At 40.1% G+C, this 21,806-nt stretch overlaps 4 protein-coding genes across 6 annotated transcripts; 2 read left to right on the top strand and 2 right to left on the bottom strand.

Annotated features, from left to right (window-relative positions):
• Positions 1–55: 55 nt before the first annotated feature.
• Positions 56–4,570, bottom strand: LOC105051986 (uncharacterized). Its single transcript, XM_010932657.4, has 8 exons — positions 4,308–4,570; positions 4,112–4,214; positions 3,811–3,918; positions 3,594–3,703; positions 3,359–3,466; positions 3,235–3,280; positions 2,847–2,978; positions 56–356 (listed from the first exon to the last, which is right to left on the bottom strand). The coding sequence occupies exons 1-8, from the start codon at positions 4,529–4,531 to the stop codon at positions 273–275; spliced, it is 915 nt and encodes a 304-aa protein (XP_010930959.1). The 5' UTR covers positions 4,532–4,570; the 3' UTR covers positions 56–272.
• A 495-nt stretch (positions 4,571–5,065) lies between these two features.
• LOC109506258 (uncharacterized) lies at positions 5,066–6,512 on the bottom strand. The gene has a single exon (XM_019852768.3). The coding sequence runs from the start codon at positions 6,459–6,461 to the stop codon at positions 5,211–5,213; it is 1,251 nt and encodes a 416-aa protein (XP_019708327.1). The 5' UTR covers positions 6,462–6,512; the 3' UTR covers positions 5,066–5,210.
• Positions 6,513–11,329: 4,817 nt separating this feature from the next.
• Positions 11,330–16,317, top strand: LOC105051988 (protein PHLOEM UNLOADING MODULATOR). Of its 2 annotated transcripts, none has more exons than XM_010932658.4 (4): positions 11,330–11,840; positions 13,483–13,877; positions 13,976–14,169; positions 15,777–16,317. In XM_010932658.4, exons 1-4 carry the CDS (start codon positions 11,512–11,514, stop codon positions 16,170–16,172), a joined length of 1,314 nt encoding a protein of 437 aa, XP_010930960.1. In that variant the 5' UTR covers positions 11,330–11,511; the 3' UTR covers positions 16,173–16,317. The 2 variants fall into 2 exon arrangements, with proteins under 2 accessions (XP_010930960.1, XP_019708571.1); XM_019853012.3 differs by having other exon boundaries at positions 11,334–11,840; positions 13,620–13,877.
• Positions 16,318–16,456: 139 nt separating this feature from the next.
• On the top strand, positions 16,457–21,405 carry LOC105051989 (protein SET DOMAIN GROUP 41). 2 transcript variants are annotated; one of them, XM_010932659.4, is made up of 5 exons: positions 16,457–18,049; positions 18,207–18,246; positions 18,325–18,437; positions 18,531–18,629; positions 20,099–21,405. In XM_010932659.4, the coding sequence occupies exons 1-5, from the start codon at positions 17,291–17,293 to the stop codon at positions 21,071–21,073; spliced, it is 1,986 nt and encodes a 661-aa protein (XP_010930961.1). In that variant the 5' UTR covers positions 16,457–17,290; the 3' UTR covers positions 21,074–21,405. The 2 variants fall into 2 exon arrangements, with proteins under 2 accessions (XP_010930961.1, XP_010930962.1); XM_010932660.4 differs by having other exon boundaries at positions 16,710–18,049; positions 18,337–18,437.
• The last annotated feature ends 401 nt before the right edge of the window (positions 21,406–21,806 follow it).

The following is a 21,806-nucleotide window of genomic DNA, read 5'->3' as shown; positions in this document are numbered from 1 at the left end:
ATATTACCATTCACACATTTTTGTGCTAAACTTTCTTTCAATGTAATTCCTGGCATTTGGGATGAGAATGCTGCTTGTATTTTCTGAATTAATCATGACAACTGTCAGAAACTCAAGTCTCTGGGCGTCACACATTTGCCTCTCAAAGGACCTCAGCTAGCTGTTGCATTTTACAAAGCTCAAGGACTGGAGGTAAGCATGGTGATGAATATGCTTAGAAGCATCACCTGCAATGCAGATTGAAGTGATGACCGAGTAAAATTTGCTCTATTTCACTGCTTCCAAACACGGACAGTGCCATCTACAGAGGATGTCAGCATACAACAGTCTTTTGGGTGGTAACTCACACTCGTGACCTATCAAAAACAAACACTGATATTGACTGACGAGGCATTGAAAGAACGAAAGAGCTTAGAAAAACAAAGTACAAATATGTATTAACAAAATTGCAATGCTTTGAATGGGTAATTTCTAGTGATTTTGTCTTAGTGTAAACCAAATCTTTTGACATTTACTGTTGGCTGCACGGTTCAGGGTCAAAGGGGGTTCAATAAGGCCCCCTTAAGCTGTCGAACACTTGAAAGAAAAGCCATTTTATCCAACGGCAATTTAAGAAGCCGGTAGAGCGACTTTTCCCATTAACAAAATTGCAGTGCTTTAAATGTGTGCAATTTCTAGTGATTTTGTCTCAGTGTTAACGAAATCTCTTGATGTTTAAATTTGGACAGCACTGTTCAGGGTTAAAGGGGAGTTAATAAGGCCCCTTTAACCTGTCAAACACTTGAAAAAGCGGCCATTTTATCCGAGGGCAATTTAAGAAGCTGGTAGAACGACTTTTCCCATTTAACTAGGAGCGAACCTATAGGGTGTATTACTCTACTCTGGATTAAGGTTAACCAATTTACTCTGGTAAAACTTGTCCACAAACCAAATGCAGCATTAGCATAAGATACCTGCATGCCATATCATGGAAGCCTAAAGAATGATATTAAGAAACAAATATTACAGAACAATCCCATAACATTTTTCCATAGAACAAGATACAATATCTTGCAATTCTGATTATGAACCTATCTAACAAGAAATCCAACACAGTAACTCGCCAAAGTAATCATTACTGGTCAAGAACTAAGAAGTTTGCATTACAGTAAGCTTCTATATGTAAATGTATAGTTGCCCAAATAGAATAGCTAGAAGTGTTTTTTTAATTTTTGAAAGTCCTCTTGTTCAAAGCTGTGTAAGGAAAAAAAAATCTATCCGAGTTTCTCAGAAGACAGCACAAAAAGAGGTGAACATTGACTTTTTCAATTTGGTAGCAGTCACTGCAGCTACCATCAAAATTGATTCCTTCATTAAAAAATGATTCCAAGTTTGCAGATAGTCCTGTCTTATCCTCTACTCAAAGCCTTGAACTCATTTAAGGTTCCCTTAATCCACACAGATCCATGACATTAAACATTTGCTTTAACTACCATATTTTTTGCCTATCTTCCTAGTAATATTGTAGACAGTATCATATATTGTCCATGCTAGTATCTTTTTTTCCCTTCCTTTTTGGTAAGAGGCTGGTAGGCAATGGGTTAAGAATGGCAAACCCAAAAAACATTCCCCTACCCCTGCAAACCCTAATGAAATTATATTTTAACTCAGGTCTCTAGTAAAATCACTAATAGACTTTACCAACAAGTTGGGACATTCTGTTTGTGTCAATATTTAGCATGGTATGCCTATTCTGCAGCTACTGTGGTGTACAAGCATGAGACAGTAATTTGAACCGTGCATGTACTTGTAACATTCTTTTGTCATGATCATCTGATATACTCCAATTCCATAATTTCTAAAATATACTTCATGATGTAGCTTGAAATAGGTTCAAATAAATAATACATAATAGGCACCACTAGATCACTTGTCATGACCATCACATTGTATGCCTGAGAAGCTTTAGGATAAGACAAAGACAAGACCTTCAAACAGTTGCATCCTTGGTGAAGGAATTTCATATTTTGCATATTTGTAATTTAGTTTATGGTACAAGATTAACAACATTTTCAACTCTATCTAACTAAATTTTTAAAAGCATGCCAGAGAGCAATATTTTGCTTGCATTGGATTCTACTGAGAATTGATAATTAAAGACCTGGTTCTAGTCAAGATGTTTGGTCAATGAAAATAGCATTTAAGCTAGTGGACATGGATTTAGGAACTCAGATAACTAATTGTCATGTATCATGTATGAAGGCAAACAATACATGAACGCTAGGTAGTTTCTTTTCCCTTTTTGATGCCCAATCAAGGGAAGCTCATTTAGGATGAATTTTCCCTTTTTTTCAGTTGAAAATGTCGACTAGTTTCAAGTTCACTTTTCATCTCTCATTGTTACCCATTTCTCTTTTCATATATAGCTGTCCTAAGCCTCAAACAGCAGTCAGTAAACTATGCATAACTCAACACCTCAAAGGCTTAAACAAAGAAGATAGATGCGTGTGTCAGGATTTATATCATAAGACTAAGAAAATCCCAGTAACTTCATAGTTGCTTTATGTTGCCATGAATACCAAGACTGTGCTTTAAGCTAAATATTAGCATCTTCATAAGGGCCCAGTACTTCAAGTTGTCTTATGTTGCCAGCATACTAAGACCCATGTTTTAAGATAAATATTAGCATCTTCATGAGAAGGTCATTGAATGATGGAGGACGGTTGCGTAAGAAATACAGAAGCTTGGTCTACATTGCAAAGCATAAAAAGGGAAGAATCTCCTTATATCAATTACATGCCTTACCACTACTAAATGTCTAAACATCAATTTCAAATGATCAATATGAATTGAAGGAAGAAAGTTACCACAGAGGCATGTGCTTGGAATCTTGAAACCACAGATGCATCTACTAAATCCCAAAAGAAGATAAACCCATCCTCAGACCCACCAGCAACGTGTGCATCGGTGTTAGTGAGGCAGCAATCCATCTTGTAAGACTGAAAAAGAAATTCACAGTCAGCAGTAGTATCACACCACCGCAAAAGCAACATAAAATTTAACAACACCAGGCAACTGAAAAGAGAGAATTGGAGAGTTGGAAAAACTTTTGCTTGAGGGGAGAGGGGGGGGGGGGGGGGGGGGATGGTTTGAGAATGCAGGGTGGAGGACTGGGGGATAGAAAATAAACATTAAATCAACAAGATCAGTAGATGACATGACAACAGAATAAACTGCAGAACGTGTCAATCAAACCTTGCAGGTATGCCCCTTGTATTCTTGCAGAAGTTCCCCAGTGGACCTAATGATAGAAGTAAATCATAAATAAGAATGTACGAGATATATCTCAATTTTCCATGAAATAGTGAAACAATATTACCTGTCCAGCAGACGTAGGGTAGAATCCAAGCAACTTGCTAAGACACAGTTACCATCATTTGATAATGAGATACAGTTCACAGGCTGCCCCAAGTTGTCAACAAGTTCTCTAGTACATGGAAGAGAAAGAAACCTTTAGAACAACATCCAAAGTAAAATAAACTTTATACTGGAGAAACAGCCTATTTTTAACAGAATCATATCAAATTGTAGTAGTGGGGCCTGACCATACTCACCTACCAATGCGAATGTCAAAGGTGCGAACGGTACCATCAACACTTCCAGCAATAATTTCAGTTTTTGTCAAATAGACAGACATTACACTGTCTTGAAACGTATCAATAATCTAAGGCATGAACCATAAGCTTTAACCATGCGTTGAAACAACAAAAAGAGAAAAGGACGCTACAGAACTCTCAAAACACATTTATAAGAATTAAAGAAAATTTTCACCTGAATTGGCTCTGTGCTGTGAGATCTGCAGTCAAATGCACGTACTGACCGATCATAGCCAGCAGACACAACCACTGAATCATACTCATTAAACTTCACAGAATTAACCTAAGAAAACAAATAAAACCAGCAAAAACAAATAAATTAAACATAAAACATGATGCAAGACGATTCCCTAAAAGCTCCATACTCGGTTAAAAAAAAAAAAAAAAAAAACGAAATGTATCAGACCAATGCCCTAATTCTTGAGTGCTAGGAAGAAAAAATAAATATAACATAACTAAAAAATAAATAATTCAACCTCGCTATCATGACCGCGGAATTTCCGGATGACACGGCCCGTCGTGACATCCCAGTAGAACAATTGCCGATCCCCACCGCACGAGCATAGCTTCGCGTTATCCCTGCGTCACGTAATAATTTGTTTTAATAATAAATATAATTGAAGAGAAAATCACAAGTTATGGGTTAAGGAGAGGGAGGGAGAGGAACGGTACGAGGTGACGTGGACGTCGCGGACCTCACGGCCGTGGGATTTGTAGGTCTTGATGTGGATGCCGCGATGGGGGTTCCACAGCCGGAGCGTGCGGTCCTTCCCGCAGCTCAGGCAGTAGTTGCCGTCCCCGTTGAATCGGACGGCCAGCACCGCCCCCTCGTGCCCCTTGAGCACGTTCGCTTCCTTCCTTGGTAGCCCGCTCGCGCTGCTGCTACTCGACGCCATCTCCGCACGACGGCGAGGACAGCCCCTGCCCTAGGGACCATATCCGCCCCGATTTAGCGGCCCGGCCTTTAGATGGCCGAGGCCTTGGCAGGGGCCCGGCCCGGACGGACCACGGCCCAAACCGCTCGCATTCGTAACAACTTCTTTCCTAGCTTGTACCATTATTACGTGGACCTCAGTGCCTCACCCTGAAAATACCCTGCCAACCTTCCCCATCCTTGTATGATCATCGTTCTTCACTGCGTGCTCCCACGCACAGACTACTCCACGCCATATTCCGTTTCCACTATTGCTGGGTCTACTTCCATCATGTTTTGATGTCTATTGTTATCATGGCCTCAATGATTTAAATATGATCCCCCTTGCCATCTATTAATCCTCCTTCTCTCTGTCATCCAGCTCGCAGCTTGTTTCTTTTTCCATTTTTTCAGAAAAAATAAAAACCAAAACAAAAACAAAGCCTCCTATCCAAATATAAGTCTGCCAGAAGAAGAAGGAAATGCTTCCAAATCATGACCAAGAAGGAAGAACCATAGAAGACCGGTTTTCCGGCTACTGTGAAGGGCGAAATTGACATTGTACCCTAGAATTCCTACGAAATCGAACCAAATCCGGGCTTACACAAGGTTTGATCGATTTTAGGAAGATCGGCAGGGCCGCAGTCATGATCGATTTTAGATCAAAGGGCATCATCGCTGGCATGCGGACGCGGACGCGGACGGTCAACGTCACGGTGTCCAGCGACGAGGCCGCAACCCTCCTCTCCCACGACCGCCTCGCCGCATTCGGCGATACTGGAGCTCAACCGAACTCCGCCGTTCCAGGAAAAACCCGTCGCCATCGGACTCGCGCCCGGAGAACTCACCGGGATCCCTTCAAGCGGATTCCCTGCAGGTGACACGATCTCTGTAGGACTGGCCGCAGGAGAATTCATCGGCATACGTTCCGGTGGATTCACTGCAGGAATACGTTCCGGTGGATTCGCTGCAGGAGACACGACCTCGGTGGCAATTGGAACCCCGATCGCCGGAGATATTCCGCTGGGCACGTCCGGAGCGACTCCAGGTTCCATCGGGGGCTGTACTCCGTCAATATAGGACGGGGGAACCGCCACCGAAAACGTGGATCTCGATCCGGGAGTTGGAGTCGGAGTTTGCGTCTCTGGCACCATCGGGGAGAGATCAGCGGTCGGAGACGGCTCCGGGGGCCATTTATCCGGTGGATCGGCGGATAGGTATGGAGGGAGATGAGCATCTGGCGTTGGAGCCGGAGTTTGCGTCTCCGGCACCACTGGGGAGATACCAGCGGTCGGAGACGGCGCCGGGGACCACTGATTCGTTGTATCGGCGGATAGGCATGGAGGGAGATGGGGATCTGACGATCTTGATGGAGGAACTGGGCGGCCGGAGACCTCGTGGCAGTGGCGCGGGAGAATTCCGGCGAGGCCGTGTACGGCGACGTCCTGGCCGTAGAAGATACCGGGGAGGACGACGTCGACGCCGTCTGCAGTGATGAAGTACGCATTTGGGGACTGGCGGCGGCGGGATATGGCGATATTGCCGCGAGGAGCGAGGGTTGGGAGGTGAGAGCCCGGGGGAAGGGCGCGGAGCGCGGGGAGGGGGAGGCGGCGGAGGGCGATGTGGTGGCGGAGGGCGCGAACGTAGGCGGCGGCAGAGGAGGCCATGTCAAGGGCAAAGAGGGTGGAATCGGTGGGTGCGAAGAGGGTGTAGGAGGAGTTGGGGCGCAGGAGGTCGAAGCGGAGGTCGGAGGTGGTGATGGCATTGCCGAAGAGGTTGTAGCCACGCGACCGGAGGGCGGAGATGGCGGCGTCCAGCTCTGGATCGGAGATCGAGTTCGTCGGCTGGAGAGAGAGCAAGAAAAGGAGGAGAACGGTGGCCAGAGGGAGAAGAAGAGGGCTTGGCGAAGCCATTGATAAGTGGGAGAAAGGACGGAGGAGAGCGGTTCGTGATTTCTGCGGGAGGGTTTATATGATGGGTGGCTTCTTGGTTCAAGATTTGGGGTATTTGCGGAACTGCCACCGAGCTGTTGGCGGGAATGAATCTGCGTTCTGATGCCCCTCGGGAACATGCTAAAGGCATGTCTGGTTGGGGGAAAAATGAATCTCTGTTCTGATGCCCCTCTGAGAAAATATTTGAGTACTGTAGTTGCTCTTTCTGATTCTGGGCAAAACCCAACAATGAAAACCCTAATTAAATTATCTTACCAAAAAAAACCCCAACTAAAATTATTTTACAAAATTACACGTTGAGATGCAACCACACCACTAGAAGAGATTGCAACCAGTAAAACCGGACTGGACTCTGGCCCTGTTCTCCACATCTACAGATAGGTGGTGGTCTGATCATTGAACCAAAAGGTCAATTTTTACTCTTAATGAAGGTCAAGAAAATTACAAAGGCAATAAAACATAAATTACAGCTTCTAAAAGAACTATGAATAAAATATTCTGGATCCATACTACATCAACATCATGAAAATATTCTTTAAGGCAAGGGAGCTTACTGCCTTGCCGCTTCCACAAAGTGTGTACTTCAACCAACGGATATTTAATGATACAAGCACTGCCAGGCGTGAAACTAATGAGATCACCTTAACCTCACATATGTGTCCTTTGTCTATCATCCGTATCTTCATCACCTTCCACCTGTCACCAAAAAGGAAATGTTAGTCCATGAGTGCAGCAAGACGGCTATTTTTCTGGTAGTTACAAGCACACTTTTCTTTTCAATTCTTATTATTAGGACACTAACAGTGCTCAATATTTAATATTTCAAAAAATTATGCAGATGAACTTTGAGATCATGATCATTTGCAATAAAGAGCAATTTGATCCTGCAGCAAACAAAAAGACCAACAATACCAGGTTAAAACAAGTGCATTAAGATAAGTGTGAACAAGATATTAAGGCCATAACACAATATGTGCAACCAAGATAAGAGGCATTCCGTGAGTAGTGAAGACTCCAGCTTATGCAGAAGGTTCTGGAAAGAAGCCCTTGACTGTAGAAGAAGGATTCACAAATAGCAGAAAGAGGAGAGAAAGAGAGGAAGGGGGACGATGAGGTGTCTCAAAGTGGTCTGAAGAGATACCTGAGCAATTATATTTCATCATATATATTTTTTCCATTTGTTCCTTCACAGAGATCACTAATTCCAGCAGTTACTAGAATATTGTTGTTTTCACTCATTATTGATCATATCCTTAATAAATCAGGTCCATTTCAAGAATCTTTTTCTTGTTTATCAGGTAAGATTTTCGAAACCATACAGATATAGGTAAGGAGATTAAAATTCCATGATACCTCAATAAGTACCCTCCCCTTTCTTTTTCACCTTTGTTCATGAATGAGGCACAGACCCTTCTCGCATTTTCTTTGCAACAGGTTGATTGGATGGATCCATTTCTTCATCATCTCTGTTCATGTAATCTGCGCCAAGAAATGATGTTACTTAATACATGCATATGGATAAAGATGAATTCGATTGAGACTGCACCAATGTAGGAAGGTCCATTGAATGATAGAGTTGTTCAACTTTTAAACTTTAGAGCTTTTCCTGATTGAGTGGAATTGCAGAAAGAGATAAGTGCACATATTCGACAGTTGCTTTGCATGGAAAATTGATCGCCTAATCACTTTGAAGGAAGGAGTGTGTGAGTTGATTTGGATTAATGTTTAGACTTAAGACTATTTGCAGTTTAATGTCCTTTTTGCTAGCTTACACATTTTTGATCGAAATAGTGAGATAATGAATGGCCTTTATCACGAGTCAGTCTTATGTTTGAGTGCAGCATTTTCTTCTATAACTATTACCCAAATGAAATTAAGAAACTCTTTTACTAGATAATTAGCATTATTATTTTACAATTTTATTTTAGTTTATATATTTTTCTTTTAACAACATGGATTGGATTATCAATATATGCTTCTATCTATCTATTTATATGTATATTTAGGATCATGATGCGTTTTTTCTATTTTCATTTTCCTTCTCCAGTAAATATCACAATTCCCTGCCATTGACTTGGAAGCAATGCCATCATGCCATCTCATCTTACATTTCTACACGATTTTTATTGATTACTAAATAACAACATATCTAAAAACTATAAAGGAAAGCTGTATGCCTGTCAATTTATTATTCATAAATGACGAAAGATATTTTAAGTTAGCTCAGAAGGAAAAGAAGTGAAGTTGCAATGCCAATCTATGATTTTAAAGTTATCAAAAGGGATGTGTGTGCAAAATAATTGAGGCTGCATGTTTACCTGGAATTCGCTTAACTCGCTAGGCCTTCGGAACAAAGGTGTGCTAATCTGTGGCCATAGATCGCTTTTTTTGATTTAATATAAGCACACGCGCGCGCGTAAAGAGAAGACTAGAAAATAGTAAGTGTGGATGTGACTGGTCTTTCTTTACATAATTTTTAGACTAGAGAAGAGTCTTTCCTATAAGAGGAAGCTTGTTTATTATACGTAATTCTTCTTCATTTTTTTTTTTTGTGTCTGTCTTTTATTAGTTGTTTTTTGTCTGCTTTTCTTTTCACTGTACTCGACCGCCCCGTACTCCTATCCACAAAACAAAGGCTTCTCGTGAGAGTATGTTGCTTGAGCGAGGGCCTTCCTCCAGCTCTGATAAAATTGCCCATGACACAAGGTTGCCAATCTCTTCTCTTCAATAAAATGAAATTCTTCATATCGGGTTTTGACCTATTCACTTTCTTCCAACTCAGAAGAAAGAGGTAAAGATACTCGCTTTTAAGAATTACTGATTCTGGCTTGCCCAAGAGGTGAGATACTGATAAAGGTTATAGATCGTCAATAACTACTTAGGAAAAGGCAAATACTCCCGAGAGATAGGCAAGAACTATTCCTTATCCTAATTGCTGGTTCTCTGTCTTGTTTAATGTTGGTGGAAAGTGTGAGATCCGAATCACTTTCTTAGTCTAGCAATGGCATTATGCACTAAGGATGGCATAATAGCAATTTAAGAAGTAGCCATATATTAAATCTTTATATTATTGTATTATTGGTAAAAAATATCAAATCTGAAATACAACTCAAGAGAAGAGGTTGATGAAAGAGAGTAGAAATAGATAAATAGAATGAAAATAATTAGCATAAAAAAGAATGAGAGGGAGAAGCATAGAAAGGATCAAAGAAAATAATAAGCATAAAAAATTAAAAATTAGTTGTGGAGGTAGACGGGGCCCACATCAGAATATTTGCTTGGTTCTGATATCAAGAGACTGTTAAGGGGTTGTGTTTTTGTAGATGTTAAGCATGTATACCGACAGACAAATAATGCTGTGGATTGGATTGCTAAATTCGTAGTTGAGCATTCTGAAGAAGTTCTATACATGGTGGCTACTATTTTATCCCTCTCTGCTCAGAATATTTTTTTTTTAATTTTAATGGTTGTATTTCATACTCATATGGTGTGAGTACTCTGTCTCTGTAAAAAAAAAAAAAAGAAGTTACAAGAACATTTGTAGTTATAATACCTAAGTGTGAAAGTGATTGGAGGCTTCAACTTAATGCTCCAATGCTCATCAAACTAATGAGCTAGTATTAATCAATGCTCTAATACATGATTGCATCAAACGGCATCTTAACAAATAATATTATCTAAAGTTTCACATGTAACAATGTCGAAAAACACTTAGGGCAACAATTTTTACATTAACATATTCATAGGGCTCATGTGGCGTCGGTATAACAATCCATCATCACCATTGGGGCATTCTTGTGCACCAAAATAATTCATGTTAGTAGCACAATCTTCCCCTCTCAAGAAGCAGCATAATTTTTTTTATATAACTGAGAGATATTACCCTAACATTATTTGATAAGATAATATTATTTTATTATTTAAAAAATGAATAAATATGCTAAATAAGAGTGCAAACAAGGTGAGTATTAGGTTGTTTGGGGCTGGACTCAATTTTCAAACAAGTTGCTTGAGCTTCAGTCCAACTTGAATTGAACTTGACTTGTTTGAGCTTGATATAATTTGGTTTGAAAATTAAGAGTCGGTAGTTTAGCTAATATAGAACGGTCATAACAATAAAATAATTTAAAATATTTATTAAAGAAATAAATATTTTTTTCCTTTTGTTTTCCAATGCCGAATTGATAGCCTACATAAATAAAAAAATTTTGGGATTTAAAAAAAAATAAAAATAAATTATTAATTTAAATTTTAAATCAAATAAAAAATAAATACAAATAGAGAAAGAATATTACCGATAATTAAATTTTTTTGTCGGATTGGAAGATGCTTTCTAATATAACGGTCTTATGACAAAAAAAGAGAGAGAGTAGGCTCATTATATTTAATAAGACAAGATCAAGCTTCGAACTAAATTCTAATTGAGCTAAGCCAATCTTCTTTATTATTTTTGAACAGTATAAGTGTCTAGCTTTGACTTGTTCGGAGTCAAAATTTGAAATGGATTTGACCTTTGCCAGGCTTCTAATTGAGCCCAGCTAAAATGAATTCTGAAAAGGGAGGAGCAAGGGTCGCTTATGAGCTATAGGGCTCATCTGCACCCTCTTGTTTGATAACCTGGATGGTTGGAAGATCAGGTCTAATTATGCAACGACGGCGTGTTAACCGTTGGTGGCACTAATCGATCATCAATTTTCTGCTATTTTTTAGCATAATAAACCTCAAGTTTTTTTTAAAAAAAAAATTGGAGAGGATTTGAATTTTCTCTCTCTTACCCATTGAGCAGGTATGCAGACAGACATGGTCCTTTATATTCGCACCTACTGGCACTAATTTTAGCTACTCGCCGAAGCCCCGGGGCTTGGGTCGGAAGCTAATATTAGGGCTTTGTTGGCACTAATTTTAGCTACTCGCCGGAACCCTGGGGCTTGGGTCGGAAGTTTGTGTTAGGGCTTTATAGCCTTACCCTCTCCGCTGCTGCGGCCGAGATCCCGATTCCCACGAGATCGGCATGAGGAGGCCGAGAGCAGAGACGACTTCAAACCCCTCGTGGCGGCTTTTCAGAGGGAATGGGGGTTTGGGCGTGGCGGCAATCGCCTACGTGTGTGTGGACTACCTCCGCGAGGTGTCTCCCCAGTGGCACGAACGCCTCCAGCCGGTGCTCTGGGCGGCGCTGGCCCTCGCCGCGCTGGTCCGAGCCCCTTTCTACCGCCACTGGGCGCTGGAGATCCGTGCGGCGATCCCTTTCCTTGCCTCTTTGGCTTTCCTGCTCGCCGCCCTACTTTGTGAGGCCATCTCCGTCCGCTTCGTCACAGCTGTTCTCGGCCTCGACTGGCACAGGTAGCAAGCACCGAGATATAACTCTCAACCAAGCTTGATAAATTTCCATAATTTTTCCTATTTCTGTGTTTGCGGTCTGTGAGATTTTAAAACTCGGTAGAAAGATTGATTTTGGGGTTTTTATGAATTTTTCTTCATAGATTTCTTACTTTTTCGAGTAAAGTTTGGATCTTGTTTAAGATTATAGTAACTGGTCGAACTAAGAACTCAGGTCTAGGAACTATATGTACATTAGAGGTCAAAGAATCTCTGTCGATGAGGAGCATATACAACTGGCATTTTCAATTCAATGGTAAAATGATAACCGGTCGTTTTTGTTATTTTAAATTTTTGATCTTCCTGCTTGTTGTTCTACAGTGATAGTCGTTTGATCAAGATCATATGTTGGAATTTACACACCAAAGGACGATGAATAATGTGCAAAGTTGTACTTGATCCTGGTTTTAGGGCTGGATAAAGATGTAATATTCAAACATGCCCTTGCCTTTGCAATGATTATCCCTTCTAGGGGTGACCTACAAGAAAGAATACCACAGTTCTACAATGGACATAAAGATTGAAATTAAGTTGTTGCTTTGAAAAGGACAAACAAATGCTTGGTGCATTTAGGTATAGATTTAAATTTGATGCAATTTAGGTGATTAGTAATCCGATCCTTCACCTAAGTCTCGTGAATTGGATGCTCTTAATGCTTAGGTTTATCAAATAAATGAAACAGACTGAATACAAGATTTTAATACCATGTCAATAATGATCAACTCTAGAAACATTGCTGCAATGTAATGACTTCTAATAACATATATTCACCATTTTGGAGATTGAACTGCAATGAGTTGCTTCTTCTTGTAGTTGACATTGTTGATATGTAATAGTTCTATTCACCTCATATTTTGTTGCTAAGGCTGAGTTTTGAAAGGTTTAATTACGATTCCTTCTTTTTCTTGAATTGAAGTTTCTAGTTTTAAAAGGCTAGGAGTTTATTTTGAGGTGTCTGATTGTTGAAGGAAAAGGATATATAATGGAAATATATGAGATGTTAGGGAGGAAAAATCAAAATTGAGATTTCCAATTTCATGATTTTAAGGATTTAATGAATTCTCACTGCATGTCTAATTCTCTAACCACAAATTATCACAAAGCATGCAGAATCTCTGATTATCAAGATTTTATGGTAATCGAAATGAACCCTGTATCTTTGCAGTTACCATGAACACAACCCTCGTTGCCCCAAAAATTTGGATGGGCTATATTAATCCTCATTTGGCATGTGTTGCTATTTTGGCTACCTCTGACATTATTTCAAGTGCTTTTATATCCTTGCTCAGTTTCATTAAGAGTGAAAAACTCTCAAGATGATTTCAACCCTTGTGCGCATTGTCCCTGATCTCACCCCACAGGACAAAATGACCAGAAATGTAACATAATCTTCAGCAAAGGTAACATTGAATTCCGTCCTAAGAAATATTGCCTGGTGTCTGGAGTCAGATTATTGGGTTTCATTACATATTTATTTTGTTATGGAAAGTCATTTTCTACAGATATTTTTAGGAACTTCAAACAATATAGTTATTGTTGATGTTGTGATTATTCTTTAATATCACAAAATGAATTAAGATGCTGTAAACATTCATAAAATTGGCAGATCCACTTCTCCTCTTCCTGATACGGGTCAGTGGTTGCTTTTAGCATTGAATGAGAAGCTTCCTCAGGTTGTGGTTGATATACTGAGAGCTCACATTATTGGGCTTCATCATTATCTGATGCTATTTATGATGTTAGGCTTCTCTGTGCTTTTCAACTCTATTAAAGCTCCAGGCCTTGGATTCGCTACAAGGTATTTGTTTACTCTGGCTATAGGCCGACTCCTTCGTGCCATAACATTTGTTTCGACAATTCTTCCATCAGTCCGACCATGGTGTGCATCATCTCGATATCAAATACCTCTTTATCCTCATCCCTGGGCACAGAAATATTACGAGCCATATGCTTCTGATCCTAAAGCCATCCGCAGGCTGATACAAACTGATACGCATTATGGTTAGTCCATATTTGAATTGTTCAGACACATCATATTTCATTGTGCTAACGACCTGGATATAGAAGTAACAGCAATTATTTTTTGGCTTGTTTTTCAGCAAATGTAAAAGAATACCCTGTTGAGTACCGGCCAGATTGGGGGCATATGAGCTTCCTAGTAGATATACTAAGGCCTTCTGTTTCAGAGGGATCTAAATGGTACCATTTGCTAAAGAAAGCTAGTGGTGGGTGCAATGACCTAATGTACAGTGGCCACATGCTTGTTGCTGTACTGACTGCTATGGCATGGACGGTATGCCTGACATCTTTCACAAGCTCCATGTGCTTAGAACATATTTTGAATATTTCCAAAACTACATGCAATGCCTTTTCTTCAGATACACATAATTAAGTGGATAATGTTATCTTTAGTTTTAGCATGACCATTTTGTGAGTGAAGCTAGATTCTTTAACTGGTTTAAATTCAGAACCAATTGTGTTGTCTTAATTAGAACATAATAAATTGATAATTTAATCTGATTTGCCTCTTTTTAGGTGAATATAACACTTTCTTCATATATCTTTTCATACTGTGACTTGTCCTTTCTTCGGCTTTATTTTTACGTGCTGAGATTATCATGCATTTTCTTTTCCCGGTAAAGCTCTTATTGGAACTTCTTCTGCAGTAGGGTTTTCCATGTCTTCTATATTTATTATTAGGTCAAAGACCGAATAACATAAACACAAAAAAGGATGTAAATGATGATTCTTCTGTTGATCTTTCTTCTTTCCCCTTCACAACTTTCTAACTTTTCCATGCTGAGATCTGCTCATTGATTGACCTGACAATTGAGGTTTTTACTTGTATATAACATATATTTCTGGCTGAAATTCTCCATTTTGCATTGCCCATTGTTTGCCCAAACATAATCTCAGCTGTAAGTTGGTTATTTATGGAATTTCTGTCTGACATCAAGCATACTCATCTAATAGCAAGAGCATGGACTATTAAGTCTCTTGCATCTGTTTTGAAATCGAAACACACCATTCTGGGATGAAATCAGCATGCTTGGAGAAGTTTACGTCCCTGATGCGCATGTTTAATTCCATCATAATACATTACCCCTTTTGCTTTCAAGAATTTTGTCATGATAATCATTTGTCCCAGCAAATTCAAGCTGCTAGCGCATGTTCCTAAAAAAAAAAAGTTGCTGATCTTTGATTTTTCTTAATCTACTAGCATAAGGTAAACTTGAAAATATTAAAAGTTAACATCCTTTTTGTTAGTGACTTGAACGCCACCCCTCTCAAAAAAAAAAAAAGAAAAAGAAAAAGAAAAAAGAGAGCAATTTAGAGCTTATTCTGCTGCGCCGGACTAGCATGACCATATCTGCAAACTGCTGGAGTTTCTCAACAAGAAGAAAGTGGAAATAATGGATGATTAGTCGTGGGGGTGAGAGGGGGGCGGGGATTTCATCACCATCAAGACAATCTTAGGCAACTAGTTGTCAAAAAATTTTTAAACTGAAGATCTATTGGGAACATCTCCTCCACACTGGCTCAGTGAAGTACCCTTTGATTTCTACCATCCTATTTACTACTTTCCAGTGAACATGCGGGGGAGAGGATGCATTTCTTTTATATGAAATAATTGATGTCCATCAAGTTTGCTTGTATCCTGCAGTATATAATGAAGAGACATATTTCTGTATAAAGCTTATATGTGTTTCCTAGTGGAGCATTCACTTGTTTATTTATGTGCATTGGCGCACTTGTGTGTTCAATATTATTGATGCTTGGTGTTTAGCTTTAAATCCATGTTGCTCCATATTACTTCTAGATTTATTTGAATGCAAACTACTTATCCAGCTGTTTGGTTGAAATGCTAACCCAACATATCGATACATTTTCTTTTCTCAGGAAGCATATGGAGGCTGGACCTCTGCTCTGATATGGCTACTTTTGCTGCATAGCTCGCAGAGGGAGGTACGCGAGCGCCACCATTACAGCGTTGATTGCATTGTGGCAATCTATGTTGGCATCCTTTTGTGGAGGATGACTGGCTTTATTTGGTCGGCTAAAGACACATCCAGAGCCAAAAGACTCTCCAAACTTGAGGAGGTCCAAAGCAGGCTTATTCGTGCAGCAAAGGATTCAGACATTGATGACATAAGGAAGCTCTTAAATGAGGTGGAGTTGGCAGGTCAAGAGAGGCAAAGTTCTTCGCAATTGGCCATCTGGGCATTTGCGGGCATTGCCACTACTTTCTTGTTCACCTGCATCCTCCTAGCCTTTATATGGACGAGTGATGGTTGATTGATTGCTCACAAAATCCAGAGGCTGGCTTGTGTTGTATCTGAGACATGGCTTTTTGTATGTACCATATGCGTTCGGATACCATTTGAAAATCTAAAAGCATTGCAAATGGGGACATTCTTATGATAAAAAGATCATGACGTCAGGTTTTCCTCTCTTGGTAAAATAATGTTATGATATCTAACTTGTGAAGAACAACCATCTTATCTTCATATGTCTATGCGCCTGTTTGGCTAATCCTGTTTGATCCGACAGGAAGTTCCCAAACAGGCGGATCTCCAAAATTAGAGATTATTTTTTTTTTCCTCATAAAATCTGTTATTGTAGTATTGTCCTTGATATATGTGAATCACAGGTTTGTGCTTCAAACTGAATGTCATAGGTAAGCAATTTCTTCCTTTTTAAGATTTTTTGGTATGCTAAATTGCTGATTCAAGCACCTTATGTCCATGATATCTTTATCTGCGTGGCTGTTAGGTTTTACAAAAACAGTTAAACACAAAATTTAAAATAAAAAACTTACTTGATTGTTATACTTAAATCCTATTTTGCAAAATAGATTGCCTGAAAATTTGAAAAATCCAATTCTATGAAAAAATCTTCTGCTGGATTAGGCCACTATGATTGGTTGGATTCGGAGTCGGATAAGAGAAACATTCCTTTTTCGTTGCTCCAAGATATCAAGGAGTTGGGGAATGAAGGTACTGTATTCATGGTCAGCCGAATATATCATGGGTTGGTGGATTGGATTGCCTTCTTCGTCGTGGATTATTTTATTGAAGACTGATTAAATGTCTTTTGTTTTCTTCTATAACAATTTCAATAGAGAAAACGTGCCCATCTTTCCGTCAGAACTAGTTGGTGCATCAATATTGTAGGCTAACTCTCGTGCCAAACATCTAGGCATTTCAGCCCCTTCATCAGAACCGAATCCAATGGACTTATTTCGTCTGAAAGAACTCGCGTACATGCTTCCCAGAGACTCATGCGAGGCTGCCACTGAATAATTTTCGCCATAATAAACCGATACTTGCATCCATTTAATAAACCAATGCTTATTGTCGCCAAATCCTTTGGCTTACACGATAAAAGAATATTTAGAGAGAGGAGAGACGGCGATGGAGATGCGAGCAAGCGGGGAGGTGGGATTGGCCCAAGACCTGACCCCACCCATCCCTCCCATCGCCGCCACCCTCCACGACTGCTTCCTCCCCTCCCACTGCTCCTCTTGCTTCCGCCCCCTCCAACAACAAAATTCCTCCGCCACTCCCCTCTCCTGCCCCGCCTGCTCCGCCGCCGTCCGCTACTGCACCCTCGCCTGCTCCGCCGCCGACTCCGTCCCCCACGCCTCTTCCGGCGAATGCCTCCTCCTTAGCCTCCGCCCACCCAACTCCGGCCCCACCTCCGAGCTCCGCGCCGCCCTCCGCCTCCTCTACTCCCTCGACACGCTAGGTCTCCTCCCTCCCCCTTGCCGGAGCGAGTCCCCTCGGCGGATCGGCGGGTTGCTCGCCGGCGATCTAGAGAACGTTCTCGAAGAAGGCGGCGAGGTCGCGGAGAGGATACGAGAGGGCGGGTCGTTGATGTCTCGCGCGAGAAATAGGAGGCGAGCGCGAGATGAGAGGAGAGATGGAGCGGTGGCGCTGGAGGAAGAGGAGGCGCTGTTGGCGGTGCTAACGAACGCCGTGGAGGTGCAGGTTAGCGAGAGGGGCGCCCTCGGGATCGCCATCTACGGGCCGGCCTTTTCTTGGTTCAACCACAGCTGCGCGCCTAATGCTTGCTACCGGTTCGAGCTGGTCGACCGGTGTGATGGAACCAGTTCATGGGACCCGGGTTCGTTTGGGGTGTCGCCTGCTGGTACTGAAGATGCGTGCGCCATGGTAATAATTCTTTTTTTAAAAAAGTAATTTGGGAAGTTACAGCAAGATTCTATGCTCTACGACTTGTAAAATTTTTCGAAAAGTGGCAGCTTGAATTGATATCAATTGTTTGCTTGTAGTGAGAATATGAGGTTTGATGACTTGATGTTGGTTGCAGTGGAAGGCATGGAATTATAGTGAAGGCGGACCAAGTCATGGTGAAGTTTTGTCTCTCTTTTTGAATTTTGTATTTGTTAGAAACTTATATTGGATTCTTTTATTAATAGATTGATTAGTTTTGCTTCTAGGATTGTGTAGATATGGGCCAAGGGTTATAGTTCGTAGCATCAAACCAATCAAGGAAGGTGAGGAGGTTTGCATTACGTACACTGACCTGCTACAGCCGAAGGTACACTTTCTTATGGAGATGCTATGTTTCTTTTGGTTTCAGAATTGCTACGATCTTTCGACTTTTTGACAAGTTTGGATTTGTATTTTTCAGGCAATGAGACACTTGGATTTGTGGTCAAAGTATCGATTTGTTTGCTGTTGTGAACGTTGTAGCGCATTGCAAGAGATGCATATAGACCGTCTTTTAAATGTAAGTAACTAAACAAATGTTAATATGATGATCCATAAGTCTGCTTTTCGTTTTTATTCTCACAAGTATTATCTACTGTTCTTTTCTTCTATCAATGACTCCTTCAAAAGACAGATAAGTACTCTGCTGTAAATGCATGCATTATTTTAGTACCATCAGTTAAATTGGGTTGCACTGGGAACAGCTGATTGGTATATATGCATCATAGTGGCTATCGTAGACAATAGGTTCAGACAATTGCCTGCTAGTGTTAATCTTATGTGCAAGAACTCTGACAATATTATACCCATTCACGAAACCAGATTTGTGAAATTCTGATTGTCGATTTGGTTCTAAATTAAATCTTTCCTCACTAGACAAACAGGATAGTTATCAGACTGTTGGCACTACATATAATCTTTGAGGTGTGATAAGATCAGACTTAATGTCTATCATATGGTCCTGCATGGGGGAAAATTTAAATATTCATGATCTTAGATGTGTGGCTATAGCCTTCCAATGGTTACATAAACTTTTAGTTCATCAGGTATCAACATAAGTATCACAAATAAACTGGCCAAAATCATCTGACAGATTTTCTAGATCATCAAAACATCAATGCAAGTTTGAGGAAGACTTCTCTAGGTCTTCTACTGCCATCTCACCTTGCTATCTTAGTTCTTCTCTTTCTTTTTTTTTTTGGGGTATTAAATTGATCTAAGAAACTTCTATTGCTGTTATGTCTTCTGGTTTGCACATATTTTTTTGTCCTAAAACAATATTAAAAAACATTTTCTTTATTTTTTAATCCTTTGTTAGGGATACATAATTATAATAATTTGTCATGCTTCTTATTTTTTGAGCACCACGCAGTATTGGAGCTGTCATGCTTCTGATTTTTATGGACATATTAAGCAGCTTATGATTTTTTGAGCAATACCCAGAATTTGAACTGTCATTTTTCTGATTATATAGATGTACTAAGCAGCTAGCTAAAAGTGGAAATTGTGTTTTGATTTTCGTTGGTATATTGTAGCTGTAGCAGGACCTGCCTTTAACCTCTCATATAACGAGCATTTATGATGTGCTTCATCAAACATCATAGTGTGGGAGATTCATGAGTTGGGAAGGTAGAGTCAGGATTTTGATGAATGTCTGTCATGTTGAAGTTTTACTTTGATGAATATCCATGGTGACGAAGTGAATGAGATAATATCAGATAGCTATTTATCACAATTTATGCCTTTGGGGATTTGTATGTACATGCAAATGAGGAAGTAACTATTTAAGATATGTATAATTAGCTGTGGATTAAATAAAAATTATTGATAGGGAGGGGCAACAAATGCAGACAATCACATAAACATAATATGTGAGCATGTGTAAGAGATGTCCCTTCGGTTGCATAAGATGCATATGTTGTTGTCCAAAAGTGTTAAATATTGAGTTATGATGTGTGCTATTATGTAAATGTCAACATCTTGTTTCAGTGTTATCCCAGGGATTTGGATTTAGATAACAGCGACGGTGGGGATGCTGGATGTGAAGAGCTAGCTGATATGTTAGACCAAGCTATATCTGATTACACATCAGGTGACGACCCTGAAGCCTGCTGTTATAAGCTTGAAAGCATGCTTTCTGGAAGCTATGAAAACAAAATGTTCCAAGCAGAAAATACTTCAGAAAGCGAATTCAGATTGCACCCCTGTCATCATCTTTCTCTGAATGCATACATCATACTTGCATCTGCCTATAGAACATGTGCAAACAGCGTCCTAACTTCTGGTTTGGGTGAAAATAATAATGTGGAGTTCATCAAGATGGCCAGGGCTGCTGCAGCTTACTCATTGCTGCTTGCAGGTGCCACACACCACTTATTCTTGTCTGAACCTTCGCTAATAGCAACCACCACACATTATTTAATAAGTGCAGGGGAATCAATATTGAGTCTTGTTCAAAGTCCAACATGGGGGTCCACTGGACTGAGATTCAATAAATCAGAAATTTGCTGGGCAGTACATCATTCTCCGAACGGCAAAGATGGTTCTGCTCTTCGTTGGGATAACTTCAAGGCAGCGCCTATGAGGTTTCTTGGATGTATCTCGAGCATTTTATTGCATTCCTGGCCATTTTTAACTCAAGGCTTGTGTTATTTGGAAAGTATTAGAAGTCCAATAGATTTCAGCTGGCTTGATTCGGATGTGGTTCGACCTCAGGCTTTCGCTGGTGGGCGAGATACTACTGATTTTGCTAACCCAGAGCGTGCTGAATGCAAATATCAAGCAGAAATGTCTATGGAAAAAGAGAGGAAGGGCCTTTTTCAGCTTGCTGTTCATTGTCTTATCTATAGCAGTTACCTAGCAAGCATATGCTACAGTCCACGAAACTATTTGACTGATCATGTTAAGGAGCTGCTGTATGGTAGTTCTGGTTGTGCTTGTGTTGACAGTTTCTTACGGCCCTGATCTAATGAACATAGGTGCTTTGCTATTAGCAGTGTTGATGAGAACCTTTTGGTGCATGCAGGAGGGCTGAATAGCCATTGAAGCATTTGGAAGTGTGTAGATTGTCTACCTTGTTCATCAGCTAGGTAGCATATCAGTGTTGTTTATAAAAGTTGCAGCCAAATTCTGAAATGGGACTTTTAAACAACAGGGGATTTGTTTTAATGCTGACTTCTGATTAGTACAAGTAACTCATACCATCAAGATTTATTATTTTTGATTTCTTATGTTAGCTTCACAAAGACAAATACGCAAAGTTTAATCAAAAAGATTGGTAAGCATGTTGAGCTCAAGGTATCAATGATCTTCCAGTGTGTATTCTGATTTGAACAGTATAAGCTTTGTTTGTAACCTTTGATGAGAGTTATTTTTGTTCCAAATGTTTTTCAAATGCTTCTTAATTCACCTTTCAGTTTAGTGACAGTTAGAGCCTGTTAAAAAATGCACTAGTTTATGGCACATCTCATGAAAACAAAAAGGTTTGCATTTTTGCTGCTGGATTTGCAATTCTGGTCTCTCTGCTTTGAACGAAGGTGCAGCATAAATCAAAGTTGGCCTTTCCTTATAATAATAAATTCAGTTATGCTTCCAAGTACTCAAACTTTGTTGCATATTTCCCATAATTGCAGAATATGTGAAGGGACTCCAAGAAGCCGTTAACTTTACACCTTGAAGTTATGTTTTCTTTATCTTC

This window comes from Elaeis guineensis, chromosome 9, assembly GCF_000442705.2.
Source record: "Elaeis guineensis isolate ETL-2024a chromosome 9, EG11, whole genome shotgun sequence".
NCBI lineage: Eukaryota > Viridiplantae > Streptophyta > Magnoliopsida > Arecales > Arecaceae > Elaeis > Elaeis guineensis.
Note: the sequence above shows the minus strand (reverse complement) of the source record. Positions and strands in the feature narration are given on the sequence as shown.

What these genes read in the sequence shown, in the direction of transcription:
- LOC105051988 (XM_010932658.4), top strand. Translation starts at nt 11,512, where the DNA reads ATGAGGAGGCCGAGAGCAGAGACGACTTCAAACCCCTCGTGGCGGCTT. An exon ending in ACAAACTGATACGCATTATG is followed by an intron (nt 13,878 to 13,975) that starts GTTAGTCCATAT and finishes CTTGTTTTTCAG; the next exon opens with CAAATGTAAAAGAATACCCT. An exon ending in TGACTGCTATGGCATGGACG is followed by an intron (nt 14,170 to 15,776) that starts GTATGCCTGACA and finishes TTCTTTTCTCAG; the next exon opens with GAAGCATATGGAGGCTGGAC.
- LOC109506258 (XM_019852768.3), bottom strand. Translation starts at nt 6,461, where the DNA reads ATGGCTTCGCCAAGCCCTCTTCTTCTCCCTCTGGCCACCGTTCTCCTC.
- LOC105051989 (XM_010932659.4), top strand. Translation starts at nt 17,291, where the DNA reads ATGGAGATGCGAGCAAGCGGGGAGGTGGGATTGGCCCAAGACCTGACC. An exon ending in TGAAGGCGGACCAAGTCATG is followed by an intron (nt 18,247 to 18,324) that starts GTGAAGTTTTGT and finishes TAGATTGATTAG; the next exon opens with TTTTGCTTCTAGGATTGTGT. An exon ending in ATATAGACCGTCTTTTAAAT is followed by an intron (nt 18,630 to 20,098) that starts GTAAGTAACTAA and finishes ATCTTGTTTCAG; the next exon opens with TGTTATCCCAGGGATTTGGA.
- LOC105051986 (XM_010932657.4), bottom strand. Translation starts at nt 4,531, where the DNA reads ATGGCGTCGAGTAGCAGCAGCGCGAGCGGGCTACCAAGGAAGGAAGCG. An exon ending in ACCCTACGTCTGCTGGACAG is followed by an intron (nt 3,281 to 3,358) that starts GTAATATTGTTT and finishes TTCTATCATTAG; the next exon opens with GTCCACTGGGGAACTTCTGC. An exon ending in TCCAAGCACATGCCTCTGTG is followed by an intron (nt 357 to 2,846) that starts GTAACTTTCTTC and finishes TGTTTTTGATAG; the next exon opens with GTCACGAGTGTGAGTTACCA.